The sequence below is a fragment of the Mustela lutreola genome, chromosome 7, assembly GCF_030435805.1.
Source record: "Mustela lutreola isolate mMusLut2 chromosome 7, mMusLut2.pri, whole genome shotgun sequence".
Classification (NCBI taxonomy): Eukaryota; Metazoa; Chordata; class Mammalia; order Carnivora; family Mustelidae; genus Mustela; species Mustela lutreola.
In genome coordinates, this window is record NC_081296.1 from 35,209,863 (window position 1) to 35,232,773 (window position 22,911).

The following is a 22,911-nucleotide window of genomic DNA, read 5'->3' on the forward strand; positions in this document are numbered from 1 at the left end:
TACAAAATTGAACTATATAAGTCATTTGGGCATACTAATACATAATTTCCTTCCAGAGATCACAGAACAGTACAATCTATATGTGATCAATATGAACTACAGATAAAATAAAAAACAAACTTCCATGTTCCCAGGGACTGATTTTATTGTATGGCTTTCTCAGAACAGGAAAAACATCAACCTCTTAAATAAGTCAGATAGTCTGACAATTTAAAAACAAGGCCAAGTCAACAGGGAAATACAAATCAAAACCACAATCAGATATCACCTCACACCAGTCAGAATGGCTAAAATTAACAAGTCAGGAAATGACAGATGCTGGCGAGGATGTGGAGAAAGGGGAACCCTCCTACACTGTTTCTGGGAATGCAAGCTGGTGCAGCCACTCTGGAAAACAGCATGGAGGTTCCTCAAAAGGTTGAAAATAGAACTACCCTACGACCCAGCAATTGCACTACTGGGTATTTACCCTAAAGATACAAACGTAGTGATCTGAAGGGGCACGTGCACCCGAATGTTTATAGCAGCAATGTCCACAATAGCCAAACTATGGAAAAAACCTAGATATCCATCAACAGATGAATGGATAAAGAAGAAGTGGTATATATACACAATGGAATACTATGCAGCCATCAAAAGAAATGAAATCTTGCCATTTGCGACAACGTGGATGGAACTAGAGGGTATCATGCTTAGCGAAATAAGTCAAGCAGAGAAAGACAACTATCATATGATCTCCCTGACATGAGGAAGTAGAGATGTAACATGGGGGGTTAAGGGGGTAGGAGAAGAATGAATGAAACAAGATGGGATCTGGAGGGAGACAAACCATAAGTGACTCTTAATCTCACATAACAGAGGGTTGCTGGGGGAGGGGGTTTGGGAGAGGGAGGTGGGGTTATGGACATTGGGGAGGGTATGTGCTATGGCAAGTGCTGTGAAGTGTGAAACCTGGCGATTCACAGACCTGTACCCCTGGGGATAAAAATACATTATATGTTTATTTAAAAAAATAAATAAATAAGGCCAAGTTACTTGATACTTCTCAACTCATAAACAGTTCTGGAAAATACTCTTTGGATTCAAATTTTATTTTAACAATAAAATCGAGAATACATTTTTTACCATTTAAAAATCCAGTATTTTGTTTTGACAAACTTATCTGATTCATGAAATTCACAGTTTAATTTGAAAAGAGAAGTTTTCAGTTCTTTGTATTTTTGCCAACAGATATATCTTTCTCACCTGCTCTTTTTTATAATAAAGATACTAACTACTATTTCATAATCATTCTATTTTTGAGAGCAATTCAAAATAGAAATAAAATTCTATCTATAATGTACAACAGAATAATTTTCCTTTCAGCAAAATAATTTTGGGCCAGGACCTGTGAAGCAGTACAAATGAAGTGAGCCATAACACCTACTAACAATTTACCCACACATAAGTGGGCCTCCCTCAACTCTTCTACCAGGGATGAAAGCAGAACTCGACACTCAACTACACAGCCTTTATCCATCCTTTGATTATAGAGAACAATGTAGGAGCAGGACTTTTTGAATATCCAGTAGAATAACCAGCTTAGAACAAGTATCAGAGAACACAGAAATGAAACAACAGAAGAAAACTTATAAAAATTGAAAGATTATTCTCAGAAATATCTGAGTATGTATTATAGCTATAGATAAGAATGAGTTGCTTTTAAAAAAAAAAAAAAAGCAAGTAAAGATTTTGCTATTATTGGCAAAGTTTTAACAATATAAAATAATCCTTATCAGAAATTATGAAATTGACATTCTTATTTTGTCATCATTTAGATATTCAGAAAGTTCTAATTCTATGGGTTCACAGTTCACTTGTTTTGCAACAAGCATAAATGAAGCTTTATAATTGTAATGGCCAATTTTTTATGTACTTACATGCAAAATCAGGTTATATATAGATATGTGATTCATTATTGAATTTTCTTTCCTTCCTTGAATAGAAGCAATTTTAATAAATCTCAGATTATTTTTTGTTCTGATTAGTCCATGGAAAGTGAAAAAATAAAATTTCATAAAATAATATGAATCATACACAGCAACCATAAGAAATTTTTAGGTTTTATGTTATTATTTTTATAGTTAATAATGTTGATATATGTTTTTACCAAAGAAATGAAAGTAACAGTAAGCTTCCTTATGAAAACTTCAGCTAGTACAGAGTAAATTTAAGAAGATAAATTTAATTTCCCCCTCTATTTGGTAGTTTTTGATTCAAAGTAACTGCTCCTTAAAAATACCTAGGAAGGGGTGCCTGGGTGGCTCAGTTAGTTAAGCATCTGCCTTTGCTCAGGACCATGATCCTAGAGCCCTGCCTTCCTGCACTGGGCTCCTTGCTCAGCAGGGAGTCTGCTTCTTCCTCTCCCCTGCTTGTGCTCTCTCCTGGTATCTCTCTTTCACAAGTAAATAAATAAATCTTAAAAAAAAAAAATTAGGAAGACTGACAAAAGCTACTGAGGGAGGACTGGTCTAAGCAGATATTTTAATATACTATAATACCTCTATAATTAAAACAGTGTGGCTTTCACACATGAATTAGATGAACAGTTCGGTGAAATAGAATGTAAGTACATAAGGAAATTCAATTTATGATACAGTGACATCTCAAAAAAATGGGGCAAAGATAGACTTTACAGTAAGTGGTGCTGGAGCAACTTGTAATCCCTACAGAAAAAGATAAAATTAGATCCATAACTCACACTATATATATGAATAAACTACAAATGGATCATTGATACAAGTATAGAAAAATAAAGATAGAATAAAAATAAGTTTTTAAATAACAAGTATAAAAAATAAAACGTAAAAAATATGTAAAAGTAAAATAAATTTAAAAGAATAAAACATGGATGAACTCCTATATAACTTGAAACATCTCCCTGGGTAAGGGTGTTCTCAAAGAATATGTCAAAAGGAAACAGGAGACAGCTTAACAGGTCTCCCACTCATCTAGACAAACCTAGAACTAAAGACTAGGTTTGAACAAAACTAAACTAAAACTAAAACTAAGACAAACCTAGAACTAAGCATCAAAATAGATAAATCAGAACTCATTAAATAAGAACCATGACTCCATATAAACTTAAATAAATGCAAAGTTACACATATACTACTAAAGGGAAAAGGGAAAGCTCTCTCTTACATTAGAATGTCAGCTTTTAATAAAGAACACTGGGGTCAGCAAATCACCATTTTGCAACCATCAGAGTAGTAACTTAATTAGCTAAGAATTATCAACAGAAGCTAAAAGTAGTGAGTAGACTACTTCAGAGAAACAGGACATTTACATAGTCTCAAACTACCTTACCACAAATTACCTACTAATTACAAAGTTAATAGTTACTTTCCAATGCAGAAACTCAGGAGATATCACCTTAGCCAAGTGATTAATGTTGACATCACTAGTAACGAAACAAAACCACTATCATATGCCTCCTATGACCCGATGGAAAGGAAACAACATAATTTCTATAGAATCCCTCCAAAAATATATAACTGAATCTAAGCATGAAAAGATACCACACAAACCCAATAAGAAGAATAGTCTACAAATCCTCAGAAAATTTCAAAGCAAGATCCTCTTTGGTATACCCCAACCTCCTGTTTTCTATCTCCCCATCCAATCTTCTAGTCCCCAGGATTTAGGCAGTGCTCACAATGATCCTACCCATGAAAGTAAAAGGACTAAAAAGGTATTTTTTCTAGTTCAAATAATAACAACTCAAGAAATACAATCTTTTTTTCCTAAAACATTAACCTGTAACTAACTGTGGTGAATATAGTAAATTTTTTAAAACCTGTTTATTTTTATTAGAATTTAATAGAAGAAAAAATCTCAATCTCCTATAAGTTAAAAAAGAAAACTAATTTGCCAATCATAACAAACCTACCTTCGTTCCTATGTGAAACAGCAAAACTAACACTTTCATAAAACCATTTGTATATTATCTAAGAAAAAAAGGCAATAAAGGGGCACCCGTGTGGCTCAGTCAGTTGATTGTCCACCTCTTGATTTCAGCTCAAGTCATTATCTCAGGGCCATGAGATCAAGACCCATATGGGGCCTTCTCGCTCAGCACAGGGTCTACTTGAGATTCTCACTCTCCTTCTCCCTCTTTCCCTCCCCCACGCATGCATGCTTCCTCTCTCTAATAAATAAATGAATAAAATCTTTTTTAAAAAAGCAATAAAAAAGTTATTTCTTATTTCATGTATGCTAATTTGCCCAACAGTTCAAATCATAAAGTTTTGGATCTATCTACTGTTTAAGACTAAATGGACCCTCCTAAATTTGAAACAAAAATGAAACAGTTTAAAAATACATACCATCATCATCTTTGCTTTCTAGAGGAACACTCCAAGCTATCAGATTTCTTGCTGTACGACCCTCCTCTGCAACTATTCTCCTAACTTTGTCATGACTATTGGAGCGCTGGAATGATGCCTATATACAGAAAATATATATTAGATTATTAGATTAGTCAACATATAAAATATATTTGGCTGACAAATTAATTGTTTCTCACATTTTCTCACAAAGGCAACACTTAAAACTAATTTAGGATTGAAAAGGTAGTTAAAGAGAGAAAAGAAAGTTAAGTCACAGATCTTTTTATTTCTGAAAAGACTAGTTTTACAACTTTAAGAATAAACAAATTCTTTCAAGAATAAATACAATCTAAGGTTTGAACATGTGCCCTAAGAAGCACAATACTGCTTTGTACACATTTCACCACCACCACTTACACAGCAACAGGTCTGATCCCTCGGATTTCAGTCCTACACACAGGTTCATTTTAGCCTTTCTCTTATTTGTAATTTCTTTCTCTGCCAGTCAGAAACCCAGTTCTCATTACCTAAAATATATTTACTTATCTGTTCAGTTCTAATACATACATAGTTTCAGAATTGCTAACCCACAGCATTTATTAACAAGATCACAACATTTCTATACAGTTCTTATCTTTAGCATTACAGTATCCAAAGTACTGGATTTTTTTCCCCAAAATGACTTAAGTTGGTTCTTCTCATCCTCACCCCTTTCAATGTGATTACATTATTCCCTTGTAAGATGTCACTTCTTCTGTTCTGTTTTCGGTGCTCCTCACTTACTGGTTAATTTTAAGTGCTTGTTTATTGGGGAATATGTGAAAGAAAGCAACACATTATTCTCAAAGTAACTTACTGACAAGGAGCCTGACTTGAAGAAAAGAAAAAAGGCACTATACTCTAGTGCATGGGTCAGCAAACTTCCACAAAGGGCCAGATAACAACTTTTTATTTTAGGCTTTGCAGGTCATACAGTTTCTGTGACAACTAGTCAATCATGACTTTTTTGTGTGAAAGCAGCCAGAACTTAACTTTCACATCTTTAAAATAAATACCTGCCCCCACATTCCTTCATTCCTCTGACCTTGTCCTGGATAGCCACATGGCATCTACTTACCTAATTCATAAGTTTATGCTGAAACTCATTAATCTGTGACCACTATTCCAGCTCCACCCTATGCAAAATTCTTGAATCATCTCTATTCCCATATTTTTCAATCAAGTTAACACTATAAAATCTCCTTTTTTTGGAATAAACACATCTCCCAGTGCTTATTAGCTCTAACTTAGGTTGGCATCTATCATTTAAGTTACCAAAACATTGTTTTAAGCAAGAAGTATAACTATTCCTTATAGGCCAGATGAACAAGTTTAAATAGGTGGCCTACTTTTCAGCTCTTTTTCAGACAATTTCAGATAATTATGCAATCACATAAAATCTATAAAATTCATTATTCTATACATTATTCTCTAATTCAAGAGTCCTCATAAAGTGATAATTCTCTAGGAACTAAAGTGATCAAAAGATAGCAATGTTATAATAATGCTAGAACAGAAAACTTGAAATCTAATATTCTTCTATAAATGTTTCAATTCTACCATAAATTTTGCAAAGTCAGTTCTTTTTTTAAAGATTTTTATTTGAGAGAGAGAGAGCGAGCATGAGCATGCACATGTACAAGCCAGGGTGTGGGGTGCAGAGGGAGAAGCAGAGTCCCTGCTGGGCAGGGAGCCCCACATGGGGCTCCATCCCAGGCCCTTAACATCATGACCTGAGCTGAAAGGCAGACATCTAACCAACTGAGCCATCCAGGCACCCAAAAGTTAGTTCTTTTGTATTCAATACACATACACAAATTCAAAGAAAAATATATCACCAACTCAAAACTTTAATTCTTAATTCTAATACTTCACATGCAAAAACATTGTAACATTCACCTTACTACAATATCTGACTGAAAACCATTTTTCCATAAAATCACAGGTGCATTCTGTAATATATTCTAACTGAACTCTTTTCAATAAACTGACAAATACTAGTCATTTTTAATAACCCTGTTGTTATAAAGATGTCAGCAGTAACTTAAATACAATAGTTTAATCATTTTAATCTAAGCATTTTAATCTAATGACTCTGAGATACTTCATAACATTACAGATACCTACTTCAAACAGAATTTTTATCTAGGTTCTTCCAAGAGACTTAAACAAAATACATTATTTGCATCCCAAAGTCACAGTGTGCCACCTAGTGCCATAAGGAGATTTTGCAGATGCTTGTTCAAATACTAAATGTTTCAATAAAAAGCATAACCATCAGTCTTAAGTTAAAGTTTTTATGTTTAACACTTAAAGAATTATTTGAGATTTAAGTGCATAATTTCTGAGACTTGTTCCTAGATTGGGAAAAAAAATTTTTTTTGACCTATCTGCTAAGGCTAAGAAAATCTAAATAATTTCTACTTTAAGCAACTTCGTTCATAATCCCAAACTGGTTTCAAGCACTATTTATTAAATTTTTATGTTTGCACCCCCATTAAAATTACTGCTTCTCACAGTTCTTCAAAATACACCTATAATACTACTTGCTCATAAAACTAATTTCCCTTCTTTTTTAAAATGATTTTTCAACTTTCTAAATAACTAAGCAAAAACTCTTTCTTTTAAATTCTCACTAAAAAAGCTCCTCATATTTTTAAGTAGTTCAAAGACAAGAGATTACCAGTCACTGAACACCAGGAGTACATTAAAATTCTAAGAGTGGGAGCACATATACATACTTTTAACAAACCACAAACTTACCTGAGAAACTGAGTAACTGGGACAATTTCCCTAACATAGGATGTGGAATGGAATTCTGTACAGTAACCTACAGATCTTACTGATGTTTCACATCTTTCTAAAGGTAAAATCAAGTCCTAGATGAACTAAGGCTGTCCAGACTATCACAGGGGACAAAAATAAACTTCAACCTTGTATGGGCTGCTCTGTTTTGAGATCTGTTAGAACAGATACCGAATCTTACTAATTCTATGTCCTAAATATATTCTGAAACTGTAAATCCACTAATCTGAGCCATCATCATGTCAAACATATATTATTATAACAGCTTCTGTGACAGACAATAATATGTTCACCAAAACCACTCCATTTTTGTCCTGCTACAAAGCTAGATAATACTTACTGGGCTCTTGAAGCTAGATGGCTATATGACTAAATTCTGCACACTAAAATATAGGCAAAAATAAGATAAGCCATTTCCAGGCCTGGCTTATAAAGAAATTCTCATGCATCATCATTTATAGTCTATCTTTTCTCCCACTTACTGGCCAGATGCAGATGATCCAAACACAGAACTCTCTAGAAAATGAGTAAAAAACAAAACAAAACAAAAAAAGAGTTGGTTCCTGAATTACAATGTGAAAGGCTGAATAGTGAATACCTGCACTGAAATATTATATGAATAATAAACTTCCCTTCTGGGGCACCTGGGTGGCTCAGTGGGTTAAGCCTCTGCCTTCAGCTCAGGTCATGATCCCAGGGTCCTGGGATCAAGCCCCGCATCTCTACTCAGCAGGGAGCCTGCTTCCCCCCTCTCTCTGCCTGCCTTTCTGCGTACTTATGATCTCTGTCTGTTAAATAAATAAATAAAATATTTTTTAAAATAATAAAAAATTAAAAAATAAACTTCCTTTCTGCTTATAAAGGGCTAGGTAATTCAGACCAACCATGCACTTGAGAAAAACTGTAAGAGCTAAAGAAAATATGTTTTAAAAATCTGTTTAAAGCACCAGAAAAAAGTGAAGGAAGCAAGCAATTATACAGCAAGATCAGGGAACATAAGATATTTAAAAAGGTGAGTCCAGCAATCAGGGCTGCTTTTGCCCCAGAGGCACCTGGCAATTCCAACGGATACAGCCAAAACAGAAAAATTGGCAGGGTTTGATAGACTTGCAAAAGTACAGAAACTAAATCTGTCCAGGGCCACCCAGGCATTAGGTTGAAACCTGGAAGTTTCACCCCAAGAATAAGGGTAAACTAGAAATAGATAAGCCCTCACAAAAAAACAGAGCCAATTTTGAATCATTTCAATATCTGGCAGGATTAAACTATGACTGCCAGTGTTCCTAGCCATTGTCACCCCCCACTCATGCTCTCTCTCTCAAGTAAATTAAAAAATAAAATCCTTTTTTAAAAAAAGAAGTCAGGTAGAGAAAGACAAATACCGTATGATTTCATCATATTTGGAATTTAAGAAATAAAAGAAATGGACAAAAACAAAAGAAACAAACTGACTAATATATGGAATTGCTGAATCACTATACTATACACCTGGAACTAATATAATGCTATATAATAACTATGTTGGAATTAAACTAAATTTAAAAAAAGAATGGTAGCTTTATTAATATTGAACAAAGCAGACTTTAAAGCAAGGATTACTGCTAGAGATAGAATGATATTTCATAAGTGTAAAAGGTTCATCAACCAGTGAATTATAATAATTCTAAATGTGCATCTAATAACATCTAAAGAAAAACTGAAATAGGAAAAAAGCATCATGGAAGATTTAACATACCTCTTTAAGAAGCTAGCAGAATAAGTAGACAAAAACAGTTAAGTAACAATACAGAAGACTTGAACAACATAATTAACAAACTTGACATATTTGACATATCCAGAACCCAACATTCAACACTGGTAGAATATACATTCTTTTCAAGTGTATGCTATTTTCCAGACTGTCGATACCATGGGTCATAAAGCAGGCCTCACTAAATTTCAAAGAATAGAAAGTAACAAAGAGAGATAACCAGAAAAATCCTTGTATGTTTGAAAATTAAGCATTACATTTCTAAATAACTTACAGATCAAAGAAGTCACATCGGAAATTTTAAAATATTTTCAATTGAATCATATTAAAAATATGACACATCAGTACTTATACAGCAGCCAAAGCTATCCTTAAAGGAAAATGTAAAGCCATAAAAATGACATAATGACAAAAAGCTAAAAATCAATGATCAGAGTCTCTATTTCAAGAAGCTAGAAAGAATAGCATATTAATTAAAAAAAAAAAAGACAAACATATGATAGTGAAAAACTAATAACAAAACCTAAAATGGGTTATTTGAAAACATTAACAAAAGAATAACCAATATGAGGAATAAAAAAGGAACACCACTATAGATTCTAAAACCTCCAGGCTTTACAAAGATAAAAGGATATTATAACTAACATATCAACTTATAATATTTGATATTGAAATACTGATACTGAAATATTGTTGACTTAAAAAGTATAATCTACCGAATCTTGACATAAAAAGAATCTGAACATCTACTAAAGAAACTGAATCCCACAAAAAGAAAATTCAGAACCAGATGGGTTTCATGGATGAATTCTCCAAAACCGCAGGAGCAAAAAATTACACTAAATTCTTCTAGAAAATAAAATAAAAGGAACACAACTCATTTTATGAGACCTACATAACCCTAATATCAGAACCAAAGAGGATAAACAAGCAAAGTTAACCACCAGTTCAAACTATTTCAGGAGTAAAGATGTGAAAATAACAAACAAACACACATTTGTAAATCAAATCCAGGTAAGATATCACAAGTTGAGTTTATTTCAAATGCAAGGCTGGTTTAACATTTTTAAGTCAGTTAATGTAATTTACCAAATGAGCAGAATAAAGGAATAAAGCCTTATGCTTATCTCAACAGATGAAAAAAAGCATGTGATAAAAATTTCACAAACTACAACAAATACCATATTTAATGACATAATGTTGAAAGAGACAAGGATGCCCACCATCACCACTTTCATTCAACACTGTACTGAAGTGAAGGCCCTAACCTGCACAATTAGTGAGAAAAACAAGGAAACAGTGAAAGCACAAAATGAGCCTGTCTCAGTTTGTTACACCAGTAAGTACAGAAATGCTCAAAGAATAATAGGGACATACCACAAGAGCCAGGTTGAAGGAGCTTCCACCGGCTAACTCTGGGACAATTTGAGCATCAAATTAATATCAGTAACAGATTACAACACCAAATAAAATTTTAAAATCCAAGAATCTAGATACACAGACAGTTGGGGAGAATGTAAATGTTTTCCTCACAGAACTTTAATAAATGTTACCATCAATGAGTGCTAAAATTAGCAGGTGAATGTTTGATGAGGTACTGCGTACATACACAGCCTCAAAGTCTATCTCAACAAACTCTTATTAATTTCAAAAGAGAAAACACAAACTTTAAAAAGATAAACCAATACTCTATATTAACCAAGTGATCAAAGATAACATGACCTAAAACAGAACAAAATGACCACCACCAATCATGTGATACTCTGCCAAAAAATACAAAATCCAACTCCACAGGCACCTGGATGGCTCAGTTAGCCTACTCTTGATCTCAGCTCAGGGCTTGATCTCAGGGTTGTGAGTTCAAACCCCATGTTGGGCTCCTCACTGGGTATGGAGCCTACTTAAAAAAAAAAAAAAAGTCTGACTCTAACCAATTAGGGATCACAAAGAGAAACTTAACATAATGGCAACAAAACAGATGGCTGAAAAGCAATCAAATCCTTGGTGACACTGTTGAGCACAAGCTACTGAAAGCACACTAACATAGTGTTCCTTCTAGCCCAACTAAAACCTACTGGTCTTTCAAGTCTCAACTTAAAAAGTAACTCTCTCAGGGGCACCTTGGTGGCTCAGTGGGTTAAGCCACTGCCTTCGGCTCAGGTCATGATCTCAGGATCCTGGGATCGAGTCCTGCATCGGGCTCTCTGCTCAGCAGGGAGCCTGCTTCCCTCTCTCTTTCTGCCTGCTTCTCTGTCAAATAAATAAATAAAATCTTTAAAAAAAAAAAAAAAAAGTAACTCTCTCAGAATGAAGTCTTTTTAAACCCCAGACTTAGCCAGGATCACTTTTATATGCTCAAACCAATCTGTACTCTTTTGCAGTACATCTCACAATTACATTTTAAATCCTTTAATTAGATATTTACCATCTATCTTCCCCCATGAATGACGAATAATTGACATGATAAAGAAATCACGAATAACTAAAGTAAGTATGTCATGAATAAATGAACAACATCATTGGGAAATGAGGTATTCAACATAAATCCATAACTAATGTCTGCCCTGCTAAGCACAAATTTTTTCCATTTTACCATTTTGGATAAAAATTTCTGAATCACACTTCCCTGACTTTTAAACGGAAGCTACTAAAGGAATTTCCTCTTTTCTTGGTACTTTTAGGTTATCAATATGAACAACTTTTGTATGATATTATAATATGCCCTCAGGAGCCGTAGAAGTACAGAGGATGGTACCTGTAAGATAAATGGGCCCAGACCAAAGTGCTTTTTAGACCTTTTAATTACTTTACTTCCTGATGATTGGGCAGAACACAAAAGCTTAATTTTCAATTATTTTCTCTTCTGATCCAGGCATCAGCTTTCAATTCTTACTTATTAGAATTATGGGAATGTTACTACTATGGTTCTGAATATGAAGTTCAAGAATTCTACAAGCACAGTGAATATACTTTCACTGTATGTTATGGACGATCACAGGCATTTTTAAATTACTCTTGGGTTTTTGGCCACCTTCCTTAAAGTCACGGTTGGCAGACTAGCAGTGCTTTACTACATTTTGCCCATTAGAGTTGTTTAAAAACAAGACAAATCGGGACCCCTGGGTGGCTCAGTTGGTTAAGCAGCTGCCTTCAGCTCAGGTCATGATCCCAGCATCCTGGGATCGAGTCCCACATCGGGCTCCTTTTCAGCAGGGAGCCTGCTTCTCCCTCTGCCTGCCATTCTGTCTGCCTGTGCTCGCTCTCTCCCCCTCTCTCTCTGATAAATAAATAAAATCTTAAAAAAAAAAAAAAAAAAAAGACAAATCAGTAGGAAATACTATGAAGCAGTAAAAGAAAATGAAGAGCTCTGATGCTATAGGATATGCTGCAAAGATACTAAATGAAAAAGAGATGTAAGGAAAGGAGGACAAAAAAACCTAAGGTTAGTGTTTAAGGTAGATCGATCACTTACCATCATTCTTTAATTCCCTTGTATGCCAAGAAGTTCATTTAGCACATAAACCCCTGGGATGTGACTCCTACAATAAAATATATATATATATATATATACTCTTAATCATAACATTGTCAAAAATGTTTGTACTTAAAAAGATCAATTCTCATCACCACAAGTTTGTCATCATATTAAACAACAACAACAAAAAATTGCTCCTTTATACTGCCTATTTGGATATAATATAGCAAATTTTAAATATTCTATACTGAATAATACCTTAATGCTCTCACTCCCAAAAATTTTTAAGTTAAATAGAAGAAAAACACTGTTAATTACATGAATAGTCTGTAAGATCTCAATGCAGATTTTTTTTTACTACCATCTATATAGTGCACACAACACACATACAGTATATCCTTCACAAATACATGCTTAATTGAAACAAGTTTCACAAAGTAATGTTTATCCCTATTGTGTGAGATGCATTCTGATATATCTTTCTGTTTTTCAAATGCTGCTTTCATTAAATTGATTTAAGACCCACTAATGAATGACTACTAGTATACAAAACATTGTAACCTCTTTTTAGGAACTTTCGAAAACTGGTATTTTATCAGAATTTTTAATTACTATTACAAAATCCTCCACATAGAACAGATCTTACTTTTAAGGATATCAACATAAGGTAGCCAAACCTTTACTCAAAGAAACCATGCAGAAACCTAGATATAACACAAAGGGCCAGAGATATTGCTATAAAGAATGGCCTGACCCTATAATGAATGAAGAAAAGCAGCAGTTAGAACCTAGGTGCTTCTAGGATGAGAGCCTAGCAAATTCCCATTGCTAAGTGAATTTAATCCTTTTAAAATGCAGCACCTCAAATGAAAACACGTCTACATAAAAACTTATTCCCAAGTATTCATAGCAGCATTATACATAATGGCCAAAAGTGGAAACAACCCAAATGTCCACCAAATGATGGATAATTAAAATCTGGTATATCCATACAATGGATTATTATTGGGCCATAAAAAGTAATAAGGTACTTATACATGATACAACATGGAGGCACCTTAAAAACATTATGCTAAAAAAAAAAAAAAAAAAAAGATTATGCTAAGCTAAGTGAAAGAAGCCAGTCACAAAAGACAGTATGTTGTATAATTTATAGGTAATGCCCAGAATAGGCAAATCCATAGAGTCAGAAAATAGATTATTGGCTGTCTAGGGTTAGGAACTTGGAGAAAAATAGGACTGACTACTAACGAGGATAGAGATTCTTTGGGGGATGACGAAATGTTCTAAAATTCATTATGGTGATGGCTGCACAACTCTGTAAATATGCTAAAAACCTTTTTTTTTAATGTCTGAATTGCAGGCACCTGGGTGGCTCAGTCAGCTAAGTGTCTGCCTTGGGCACAAGTCATGATTCTAGTCCTCGGATTGAGCCCCATGTCGGGCTCCCTGCTCAGCAGGGAGCTTGCTTCTCCCTCTCCAGCTCCCCCTACTTGTGCTCATGCGCGCTCGCTCTCTATCCCCCTACCTCCTTCTGTCAAATGAATAAATGAATAAATAAATAAATAAATCTTAAAAAATTTTAATGGCAAAAGTGTATGGTGTATGAACTATATCTCAATTAACTTGTTTTTACATGCAGTGCCTCTATTCACAACTCTCCAATTCCTCTCCATCTTGGAGTAAAAGCCAAATCCTCACAGTAGCCTACCATACTCATACCTCTCTAACCACACCTCAACTCCTCTCCTCTTTGAATTTCATTCTACTCCAGCCGCACTGGCTTCTTTATGTTCCCCAAAATGCCAGACACACACCTGCCTCAGGGCTTTATGCTTATTGGATACTTATTTGCAACACTCAAGATTTACTCCCTTTGTTCACATGTCACTTCCTCCGTGAGGCCTTCTCAAACACTCTATTATTGCAACCCATTCAAGGGTGCCTGGCTGGGTCAGTCAGCAGAGCATGCAACTCTTGATCTCAGGGTTGTTGAGTTTGAACCCCAGGTTGGGTGTAAAGATTACATTAAAAAGTTAAAATGGGGGAAGGAATCAAGATGGCAGAGGAGTAGCAAGCTGAGATGACATCAGGTAGCAGGAGTTCAGCTAGATAGTTAGCAAACTGTTTCGAACACCTACAAATCCAATGGGAGATCAAAGAGAAGGAGAAGAGCAATTCTAGAAACAGGAAATCGACCACTTTCTGAAAGGTAGGACCTGCGGAGAAGTGAATCCGAAGCATCCGGAAGATAGACTGCAGGGTGAGGGGCTCTGCTCCACTGAGGGACATCACTCCAGAGGCTAAGCGGGGGTGGAATCCTCGCAGGGACAGCGTGGTCTCAGGTCCCGCGGGGTCACAGAAGGATCGGGGTGTCTGAGGGTAGCAGAGCTCACAGGTATTAGAGCAGGGAAACCGGCTACAGAGACGGAGCCAAAGAGTGAGCTCTCAGCTCAGAGTTACCTTAAACTGTGATCTGCAGCACAACCAGACCATTGCTCTTTGAGCAGGAACCCCACAAGTGGCAGACCTGGGGAGAGCCACCAGAAGAGCAGAGCGACAGGAATCTGCTGGGTTTGGAGATTCCAAACAGGGCTGTGTTCCAGAGACAGAAACGCTTGGTCACAGGCCGACTGAGCTGGGAGCACGGCCAGAGACCAGGGAGACAGGAGTGATTGATCGCTTTTCTCTGACGGTACACTGAGGAGTGGGGCCCTGAGCTCTCGGCTCCTCTGGGCCAGAGATTGGGAGGCCGCCATTTTCCTTCCAATCCTTCAGAGCTCTACAGAAAGCGTTCAAGGGAATAAAAATTCCCGAGAGCAAACCGAGCAGATTACTTAGCCCAGCCCCTGGCAAGGGCAGTGCAATTCCACCTCAGGCGAAAACACTTGAGAATCACTACAACAGGCCCTCCCCAGAAGATCAGCAAGAAATCCAGCCAAGACCAAGCTCACTGATCAAGGAGAACAGCAGAATTCCAGAGGAGGGGAAAGCAAAGCATGGAATTCATGGCTTTCTCCCCATGATTCTTTAGTCTTGCAAATTATTTTTTTTTATTTTATTTTTTTCTTATTCTAATTTTTTTAGCTTTTACTCTTTCCTCTTTTAACATTTTTTAACTAGCTGTTCTTAACAATACCTTTCTTTTAAAAAAATTTTGAACCTTTATTATTACAGTCCTATTTTATCATTCATTGAATCTAACTTTATCTTTTGTATACACATGGGGTTTTTTCTTCTAAAAATTTTTGGGACACAACTTCTTCTAATAGATCAAAATATACCCTAAATCTAGCACACGGTTTGTTCTAGTCTCCAGCCTTAGCAAATTTTCTCCACTTTCTTTTTCTTTCTTGTCCCAACCAACTTATCAACTCCTTTTAAGAATTTTTTAAAAATTTTCATCTTTACAGTTATACTCCATCCCTTCATCGTGTTTACCCTTATTTGTGTGTGTGTGTGTGTGTATGTTTCTTTCTTTAAAATTCTGGGAGGTAGTTTCCTCTAAAAGACCAAAATACTCCCAAAATCCAGTGGGTGGCTCTGTTCTATTCACCAGTCTAATATATATACATATATATATATATATATAGATAGATATAGATATATATACATACACACACACACACACCTTTTTTTTTTTTTAACTTATTTTTACACCCTTTCTTCTCCCCATGATTTGGGGTCTCTTCTGATTTGGTTAATGCACATTTTTCTGGGGCCTTTGCCACCCTTTTAGTATTTTATTCTCTTGTTCATATATTCTTATCTGGATAAAATGACAAGATAGAAGAACAAGAGGCAGTACCGAAGGCTAGAGACCTAATTAATATGGACATTGGTAATATGTCATATCTAGAGTTCAGAATGATGATTCTCAAGGCGCTAGCTGGGCTCAAAAAAGGCATGGAAGATATTGGAGAAAACCTTTCCAGAGAAATAAAAGCCCTTTCTGGAGAAATAAAAGAACTAAAATCTAGCCAAGCTGAAATTTAAAAAGCTACTAATGAGGTGCAATCAAAAATGGAGGCTCTTACTGCTAGGATATATGAGGCAGAAGAGAGAAATAATGATATAGAAGACCAAATGGTGGAGAACAAAGAAGCTGAGCAAAAGAGAGGCAAACAACTACTGGATCACAAGGGAGAATTAGAGAGAGAAGTGATACCGTAAGATGAAATGATATTAGAATAATTGGGATTCTAGAAGAAGAAAGAGAGAAGGGAGCAGATGGTATACTGGAGCGAATTATTGTAGAGAATTTCCCTAATATGGCAAAGGGAACAAGCATCAAAATCCAGGAGGTGCTGAAAATCCTCCTCAAAATCAACAAGAATAGGTCCACACCCTGTCTTCTAACAGTAAAACTTACAATTCTTAGTGACAAAGAGAAAATCCTGAAAGCAACCTAGGACAAGAAGTCGGTAACATACAATGGTAAAAATATTAGATTGGCAGCAGACTTATCCACAGAGACCTGGGAGGCCAGAAAGAACTGGCATAATATATTCAGAGCACTAAACGAGAAAAACATGCAGCCGAGAATACTATATCCAGCTAGGTTAACACTGAAAATAGGAGATATAAAAAGCTTTCAGGACAAACAAAAACTAAAAGAGTTTGTAAACACCAAACCAGCTCTATAGGAAATATTGAAAGAGGTCCTCTAAGCAAAGAGAGAGCCTAAAAGTAGTAGACCAGGAAGGAACAGGGACAATATACAGTAACAGTCACCTTACAGGCAATACAATGGCACTAAATTTATACCTTTCAGTAGTTACCCTGAATGTAAATGGACTAAATGCCCCAGTCAAGACACAGGGTATCAGAATAGATAAAAAAAAAAAAAAAAAAAAAAAAAAACAAGACTCATCAACTTGTTGTCTTCAAGAAACTCATTTTAGACGCAAAGACACCTCCAGATTTAAAGTGATGGGGGGGAAGCAATTTACCATGCTAATGCACAGCACATCAAAAGAAAGCTTGGGGCAGGGGTGGGGGGGGCAATCCTTACATCAGATCAATTAGATCTTAAGCCAAAGACAATAAGAGATGAGGAAGGACACTATATCATACTTAAAGGGTCTGTCCAACAAGAAGACTAACAATTTTAAATATCTATGCCCCTAACATGGGAACAGCCAACTACATAAACCAATTAATAACAAAATCAAAGAAACACATCAACAATTATACAATAATAGTAGGGGACTTTAACACCCCTCTCATTGAAATGGACAAATTATCCAAGCAAAAGATCAACAAGGAAATAAAGACCTTAAATGACACACTGGACCAGATGGACATCAAAGATATATTCAGAACATTCCATCCCAAAGCAATAGAATACACATTCTTCTCTAGTGCACATGGAACATTCTCCAGAACAGATCACATCCTGGGTCACAACTCAGGTCTCAACCAGTACCAAAAGACTGGGATCATTCCCTGCCTATTTTCAGACCACAATGCTCTGAAGCTAGAACTCAATCACAACAGGAAATTTGTAAAGAACCCAAATACATGGAGGCTAAAGAGCATCCTACTAAAGAATGAATGATTCAACCAAGAAATTAAAGAAGAATTGAAAAAATTCACGGAAACGAATGATAACGAAAACACAACTGTTCAAAATCTGTGGGACACAGCAAAGGCAGTCCTGAGAGGAAAATATATAGCGATACAAGCCTTTCTCAAGAAACAAGAAAGGTCTCAAATACACATCCTAACCCTACACCTTAAGGAGAACAGCAAAGAAAGCCTAAACCCAGCAGGAGAAGAGAAACCACAACGATCAGAGCAGAAATCAGTGAAATAGAAACCAAAAAAACAACAGAACAAATCAACAAAACTAGGAGCTGGTTCTTTAAAAGAATTAATAAGACTGATAAACCCCTGGCCTGACTTATCAAAAAGAAAAGAGAAAGAACCCAGATAAAATCATGAATGGAAGAGGAAAGATCACAACCAACACCAAAGAAATACAAACAATTATAAGAACATATTATGAGCAACGCTATGCCAGCAAATTTGACAATCTGGAAGAAATGGATGCATTCCTAGAGACATATAAACTACCACAACTGAACCAGGAAGAAATAGAAAACCTGAACAGACCCATATCCAGTAAGGAGATTGAAGCAGTCATCAAAAATCTCCCAACAAACAAGATCCCAGGGGCAGATGGCTTCCCAGGGGAATTCTACCAAACATTTAATGAAGAATTAATACCTATTCTCCTGAAACTGTTCCAAAAATAGAAATGGAAGGAAAACTTCCAACTCACGTTCTGAGGCCAGCATTATCTTGATCCCAAAACCAAAGACCCCATCAAGAAAGAGAATTATAGACCAATATCCTTGATGAACACAGATGGGAAACTTCTCACCAAAATACTAACCAATGGGATCCAATAGTACATTAAAAGGATTATTCACCACGACCAAGTGGGATTTATTCTAGGGCTGCAAGGTTGGTTCAACATCTGCAAATCAATCAATGTGATACAATACATTAATAAAAGAAAGAACAAGAACCATATGATACTCTCAGTAGATGCTGAAAAAGCATTTGACAAAGTACAGCAACCTTTCTTGATCAAAACTCTTCAAAGTGTAGGGACAGAGGGTACATACCTCAATATCATCAAAGCCATCTATGAAAAACCCACAGCAAATATCATTCTCAAAGGAGAAAAACTGAGAGCTTTTCTGCTAAGGTCAGGAACACGGCAGGGATGTCCATTATCACCACTGCTATTCAACATAGTACTAGAAGTCCTAGCCTCAGCAATCAGACAACAAAAAGAAATAAAACGCATCCAAATAGGCAAAGAAGAAGTCAAACTATCACTCTTTGCAGATGATATGATACTTTATGCAGAAAACCTGAAAGACTCCACTCCTAACCTGCTAGAACTCATACAGGAATTCAGTAAAGTGTCAGGATATAAAATCAATGCATAGAAATTAGTTGCATTTCTATATACCAACAAGACAGAAGAAAGAGAAATTAAGAAATCAATCCCATTTACAACTACTCCCAAAAACAGGAAAAAACCTAAGCAAAGAGGCAAAGAATTTGTACTCAGAAAACTATAAAGTACTCAAGAAAGAAATTGAGGAAGACACAAAGAAATGCAAAAAAGTTCCATGCTCATGGATTGGAAGAACAAATATTGTGAAAATGTTTATGCTACCTAAAACAATCTACATGTTTAATGCAATCCCTATCAAAATACTGTCCATTTTTTTCAAAGAAATGGAATGAATAACCCTAAAATTCATATGGAACCAGAAAAGACCTCGAATAGCCAGAGGAATGTTGAAAAAGAAAGCCAAAGTTGGTGGCATCAAAATTCCAGACTTCAAGCTCTATTACAAAGCTGTCAAGACAGTATGGTACTGGCACAAAAACAGACACATAGAATGAATGTGTCTGATACAGAATACAGAATACAGAGTCCAGAAATAGACCCTCAACTCTATAGTCAACTAATCTTTGACAAAGCAGGAAAGAATGTCCAATGGAAAAAAGACAGTCTCTTCAACAAATGGTGTTGGGAAAATTGGACAGCCACATGCAGAAAAATGAAACTGGGCCATTTCCTTACACCACACACAAAAACAGCCTCCAAATGGATGAAAGACCTCGATGTTGCTATGACCTCAGCCGCAGCAACTTCTTTCTGGAAACATCGCCAAAGGCAAGGGAAGCAAGGGCAAAAGTGAACTATTGGGACTTCATTAAGATCAAAAGCTTTTGCACAGCAAAAGAAACAGTCAACAAAACCAAAAGACAACTGACAGAATGGGAGAAGATATTCGCAAACAACATATCAGATAAAGGGCTAGTATCCAAAATCTATAAAGAATTTATCAAACTCAACACCCAGAGAACAAATAATCCAATCAAGAAATGGGCAGAGGACATGAACAGACATTTCTGAAAAGAAGACATCCATATGGCCAACAGACACATGAAAAAGTGCTCCATATCACTTGGTATCAGGGAAATACAAATCAAAACCACAGTGAGATACCACCTCACACCAGTCAGAATGACTAAAAGTAACAAGTCAGGAAACGACAGATGCTGGTGAGGATGCAGAGAAAGGAGAATGTTGGTGGGAATGCAAGCTGGTACAGCCACTCTGGAAAACAGCATGGAGGTTCCTCAAAAAGTTGAAAATAGAGCTACCCTACGACCCAGCAACTGCACTACTGTACTACTTACCCTAAAGATACAAATGTAGGAACCCGAAGGGGAAGGTGCACCTGAATATTTATAGCAGCAATATCTACAATAACCAAACTATGAAAGGAACCTAGATGTCCATCAACAGATGAATGAATAAAGAAGATGTGGTATACATATACAGTGGAATACTAAGCAGCCATCAAAAGAAATGAAATCTTGCCTTTTGCGATGATGTGGATGGAACTAGAGGGTATTATGCTGAGAAAAATAAGTCAATCAGAGAAAGAAAGGAATCACATGATTTCCCTGATATGAGGAAGTTGAGAAGCAAAGTGGGGGGTCTGGGGGGTAAGGAAGGAAAAAATGAAACAAGATGGGATCAGGAGGGAGACACACCATAAGAGACTCTTAATCTCACAAAACAAACTGAGTAGGGAGAAGGTGGTTAAGTTATGGACATTGGGGAGGGTATGTGCTATGGTGAGTACTATGAAGTGTGTAAACCTGGCAATTCACAGACCTGTATCCCCAGGCCTAATAATACATCATATGTTAATTAAAAATTAAAAAAAAAAAAGAGGAATTGTTTTCTGAAGCGTAATAACAGCCATCTTGCCATCACGAGACAATCTGTAAGAGGCTCAAAACTAATATGCTCAGAATGATAAAGAGAAAAGACTTAAAAAGACAGAAAGAGGCTTGGTCTCCAATAGTATTATTAAAAAGCAGAATGTCTGACAGAAAGTACTTCTTCTGGACTTCTTGTTATTTGGGAAAAATAAAGCTTTATTTGTAAAATGTCAAAAATAAAATAAAATCTTTAAATAAAATAAAATAGCAACCCATTTATCCTGATTCCCACCCCTGACACTCCCTATCCCACTTCTCTAGAGCATTTATCACATTATTTACTTAATGGGTATACTGTCCATCTCTCCTTACAAGAACATAAGCTTCATGGTGTTTGTTGGTTTTGTTACTGCTGTAGCTTCAGGACTTAGAACAGTGCCTGGCAATGACTAAGCATTAAATACTTACTTACTAATAAATAAAGTTCATTATAAAAAATACTTGCTTACCAAATTGCTTTACTCTCACGCTTCTACATATCCAGAGCCTTCCAATTGTTTCAGATCAACTCAAAAGTTATCTTCAAAAAGCCTATTCTGACATCCCCAGCTGACAGAGATCTTCTACATCTGAATTTCCAGACCATTTCAGCTGTATTCTTTACTTAAAGCATGAAATAGTACAGAGAGTAGTATATAAGACATTGGAATCAACCAAATCACTGGCTATGTGACTTTGAGAAGTCATTTAATCTCTTTGAGTATCAGTATTCTCATCTATAAAGATGAAGAGGTTAAAAAGGCTATGTCCTCATTTTTCCAAAATAGATATACAAATAGCTAGTAAGAACACGAGAAGATGTTGAACATCATTAGTCATTACAGATATACAAAGCACAACCACAATAAGATACAACTTCACACCCATTAGGATGGCTATAATCCAAAAGACAAACAATAACAAGTATTGGAGAGGATGTGGAAAAACTAGAGGCAACATACACAGCTTCTGGGGAATGTAATATGCTGTAGCTGGTTTTGTAAATAATCTGGCAGTTCCTCAAAAAGTTAAACAGAGTTACCATATGACCCAGCAATTCCACTCCTAAGTATACACCCAAGAGAAATGAAAACATATCCACAGAAAAACTTACAAATGTTTATAGCAGCATTATTCATAATATTCAAAAAGTGAAGCAATCCAAATGTCCATCAACTAATGGATAAACAGAATATGGTATACCCACACAGTAAAATATCGTTCAGCCATAAAAGACATGAAGTTTCTGAAAAAGTCAAAACTATGGAGACAGGGAAAAGATCAAGTGTTTTAGTGGTTACGAAGAAGGCGGGATAAATAGAACACAAAGAATTTTCAGGCAGTGAAAGTATTCTTTATGATACTATAATGGTGGACAAAATACATGTCATTACACATTTGTCCAAACCCATAAATACAACACCAAGAGTAAATACAAATGCAAACTACAGACTTTGGTGCGATAGGCGCTTGTCAATGTAAGTTAAATGAATTGTAACAAAAGTACCACTCTGGTAGGGGATGTTGATAAAAGGGGAAACTATGGGGGCACCTGAGTGCCTCAGTGGGTTAAGCCTCTGCCTTTGGCTCAGGTCACGATCTCAGGGTTCTGGGATCAGGCCCCATATCAGGCTCTCTCCTTGGCGGGGAGTCTCTCTCTGCCT

The 22,911-nt window shown here is 36.0% G+C and overlaps 1 protein-coding gene across 4 annotated transcripts in view; it reads right to left on the reverse strand.

The window, feature by feature from the left end:
- The window catches only part of SCAPER (S-phase cyclin A associated protein in the ER), a 521,195-nt gene that overhangs the window by 492,678 nt on the left and 5,606 nt on the right, over window positions 1-22,911 (reverse strand). For all 4 annotated transcript variants that reach the window (XM_059180289.1, XM_059180288.1, XM_059180286.1 and 1 more), the window contains exons 2-3: window positions 12,437-12,503; window positions 4,368-4,485 (exon numbers count right to left, since the gene is read on the reverse strand). In XM_059180289.1, coding sequence (XP_059036272.1) covers window positions 4,368-4,485; window positions 12,437-12,442 — 124 coding nt within the window. In that variant the 5' untranslated portion in view covers window positions 12,443-12,503. The remainder of the gene's footprint in view (window positions 1-4,367; window positions 4,486-12,436; window positions 12,504-22,911) is intronic.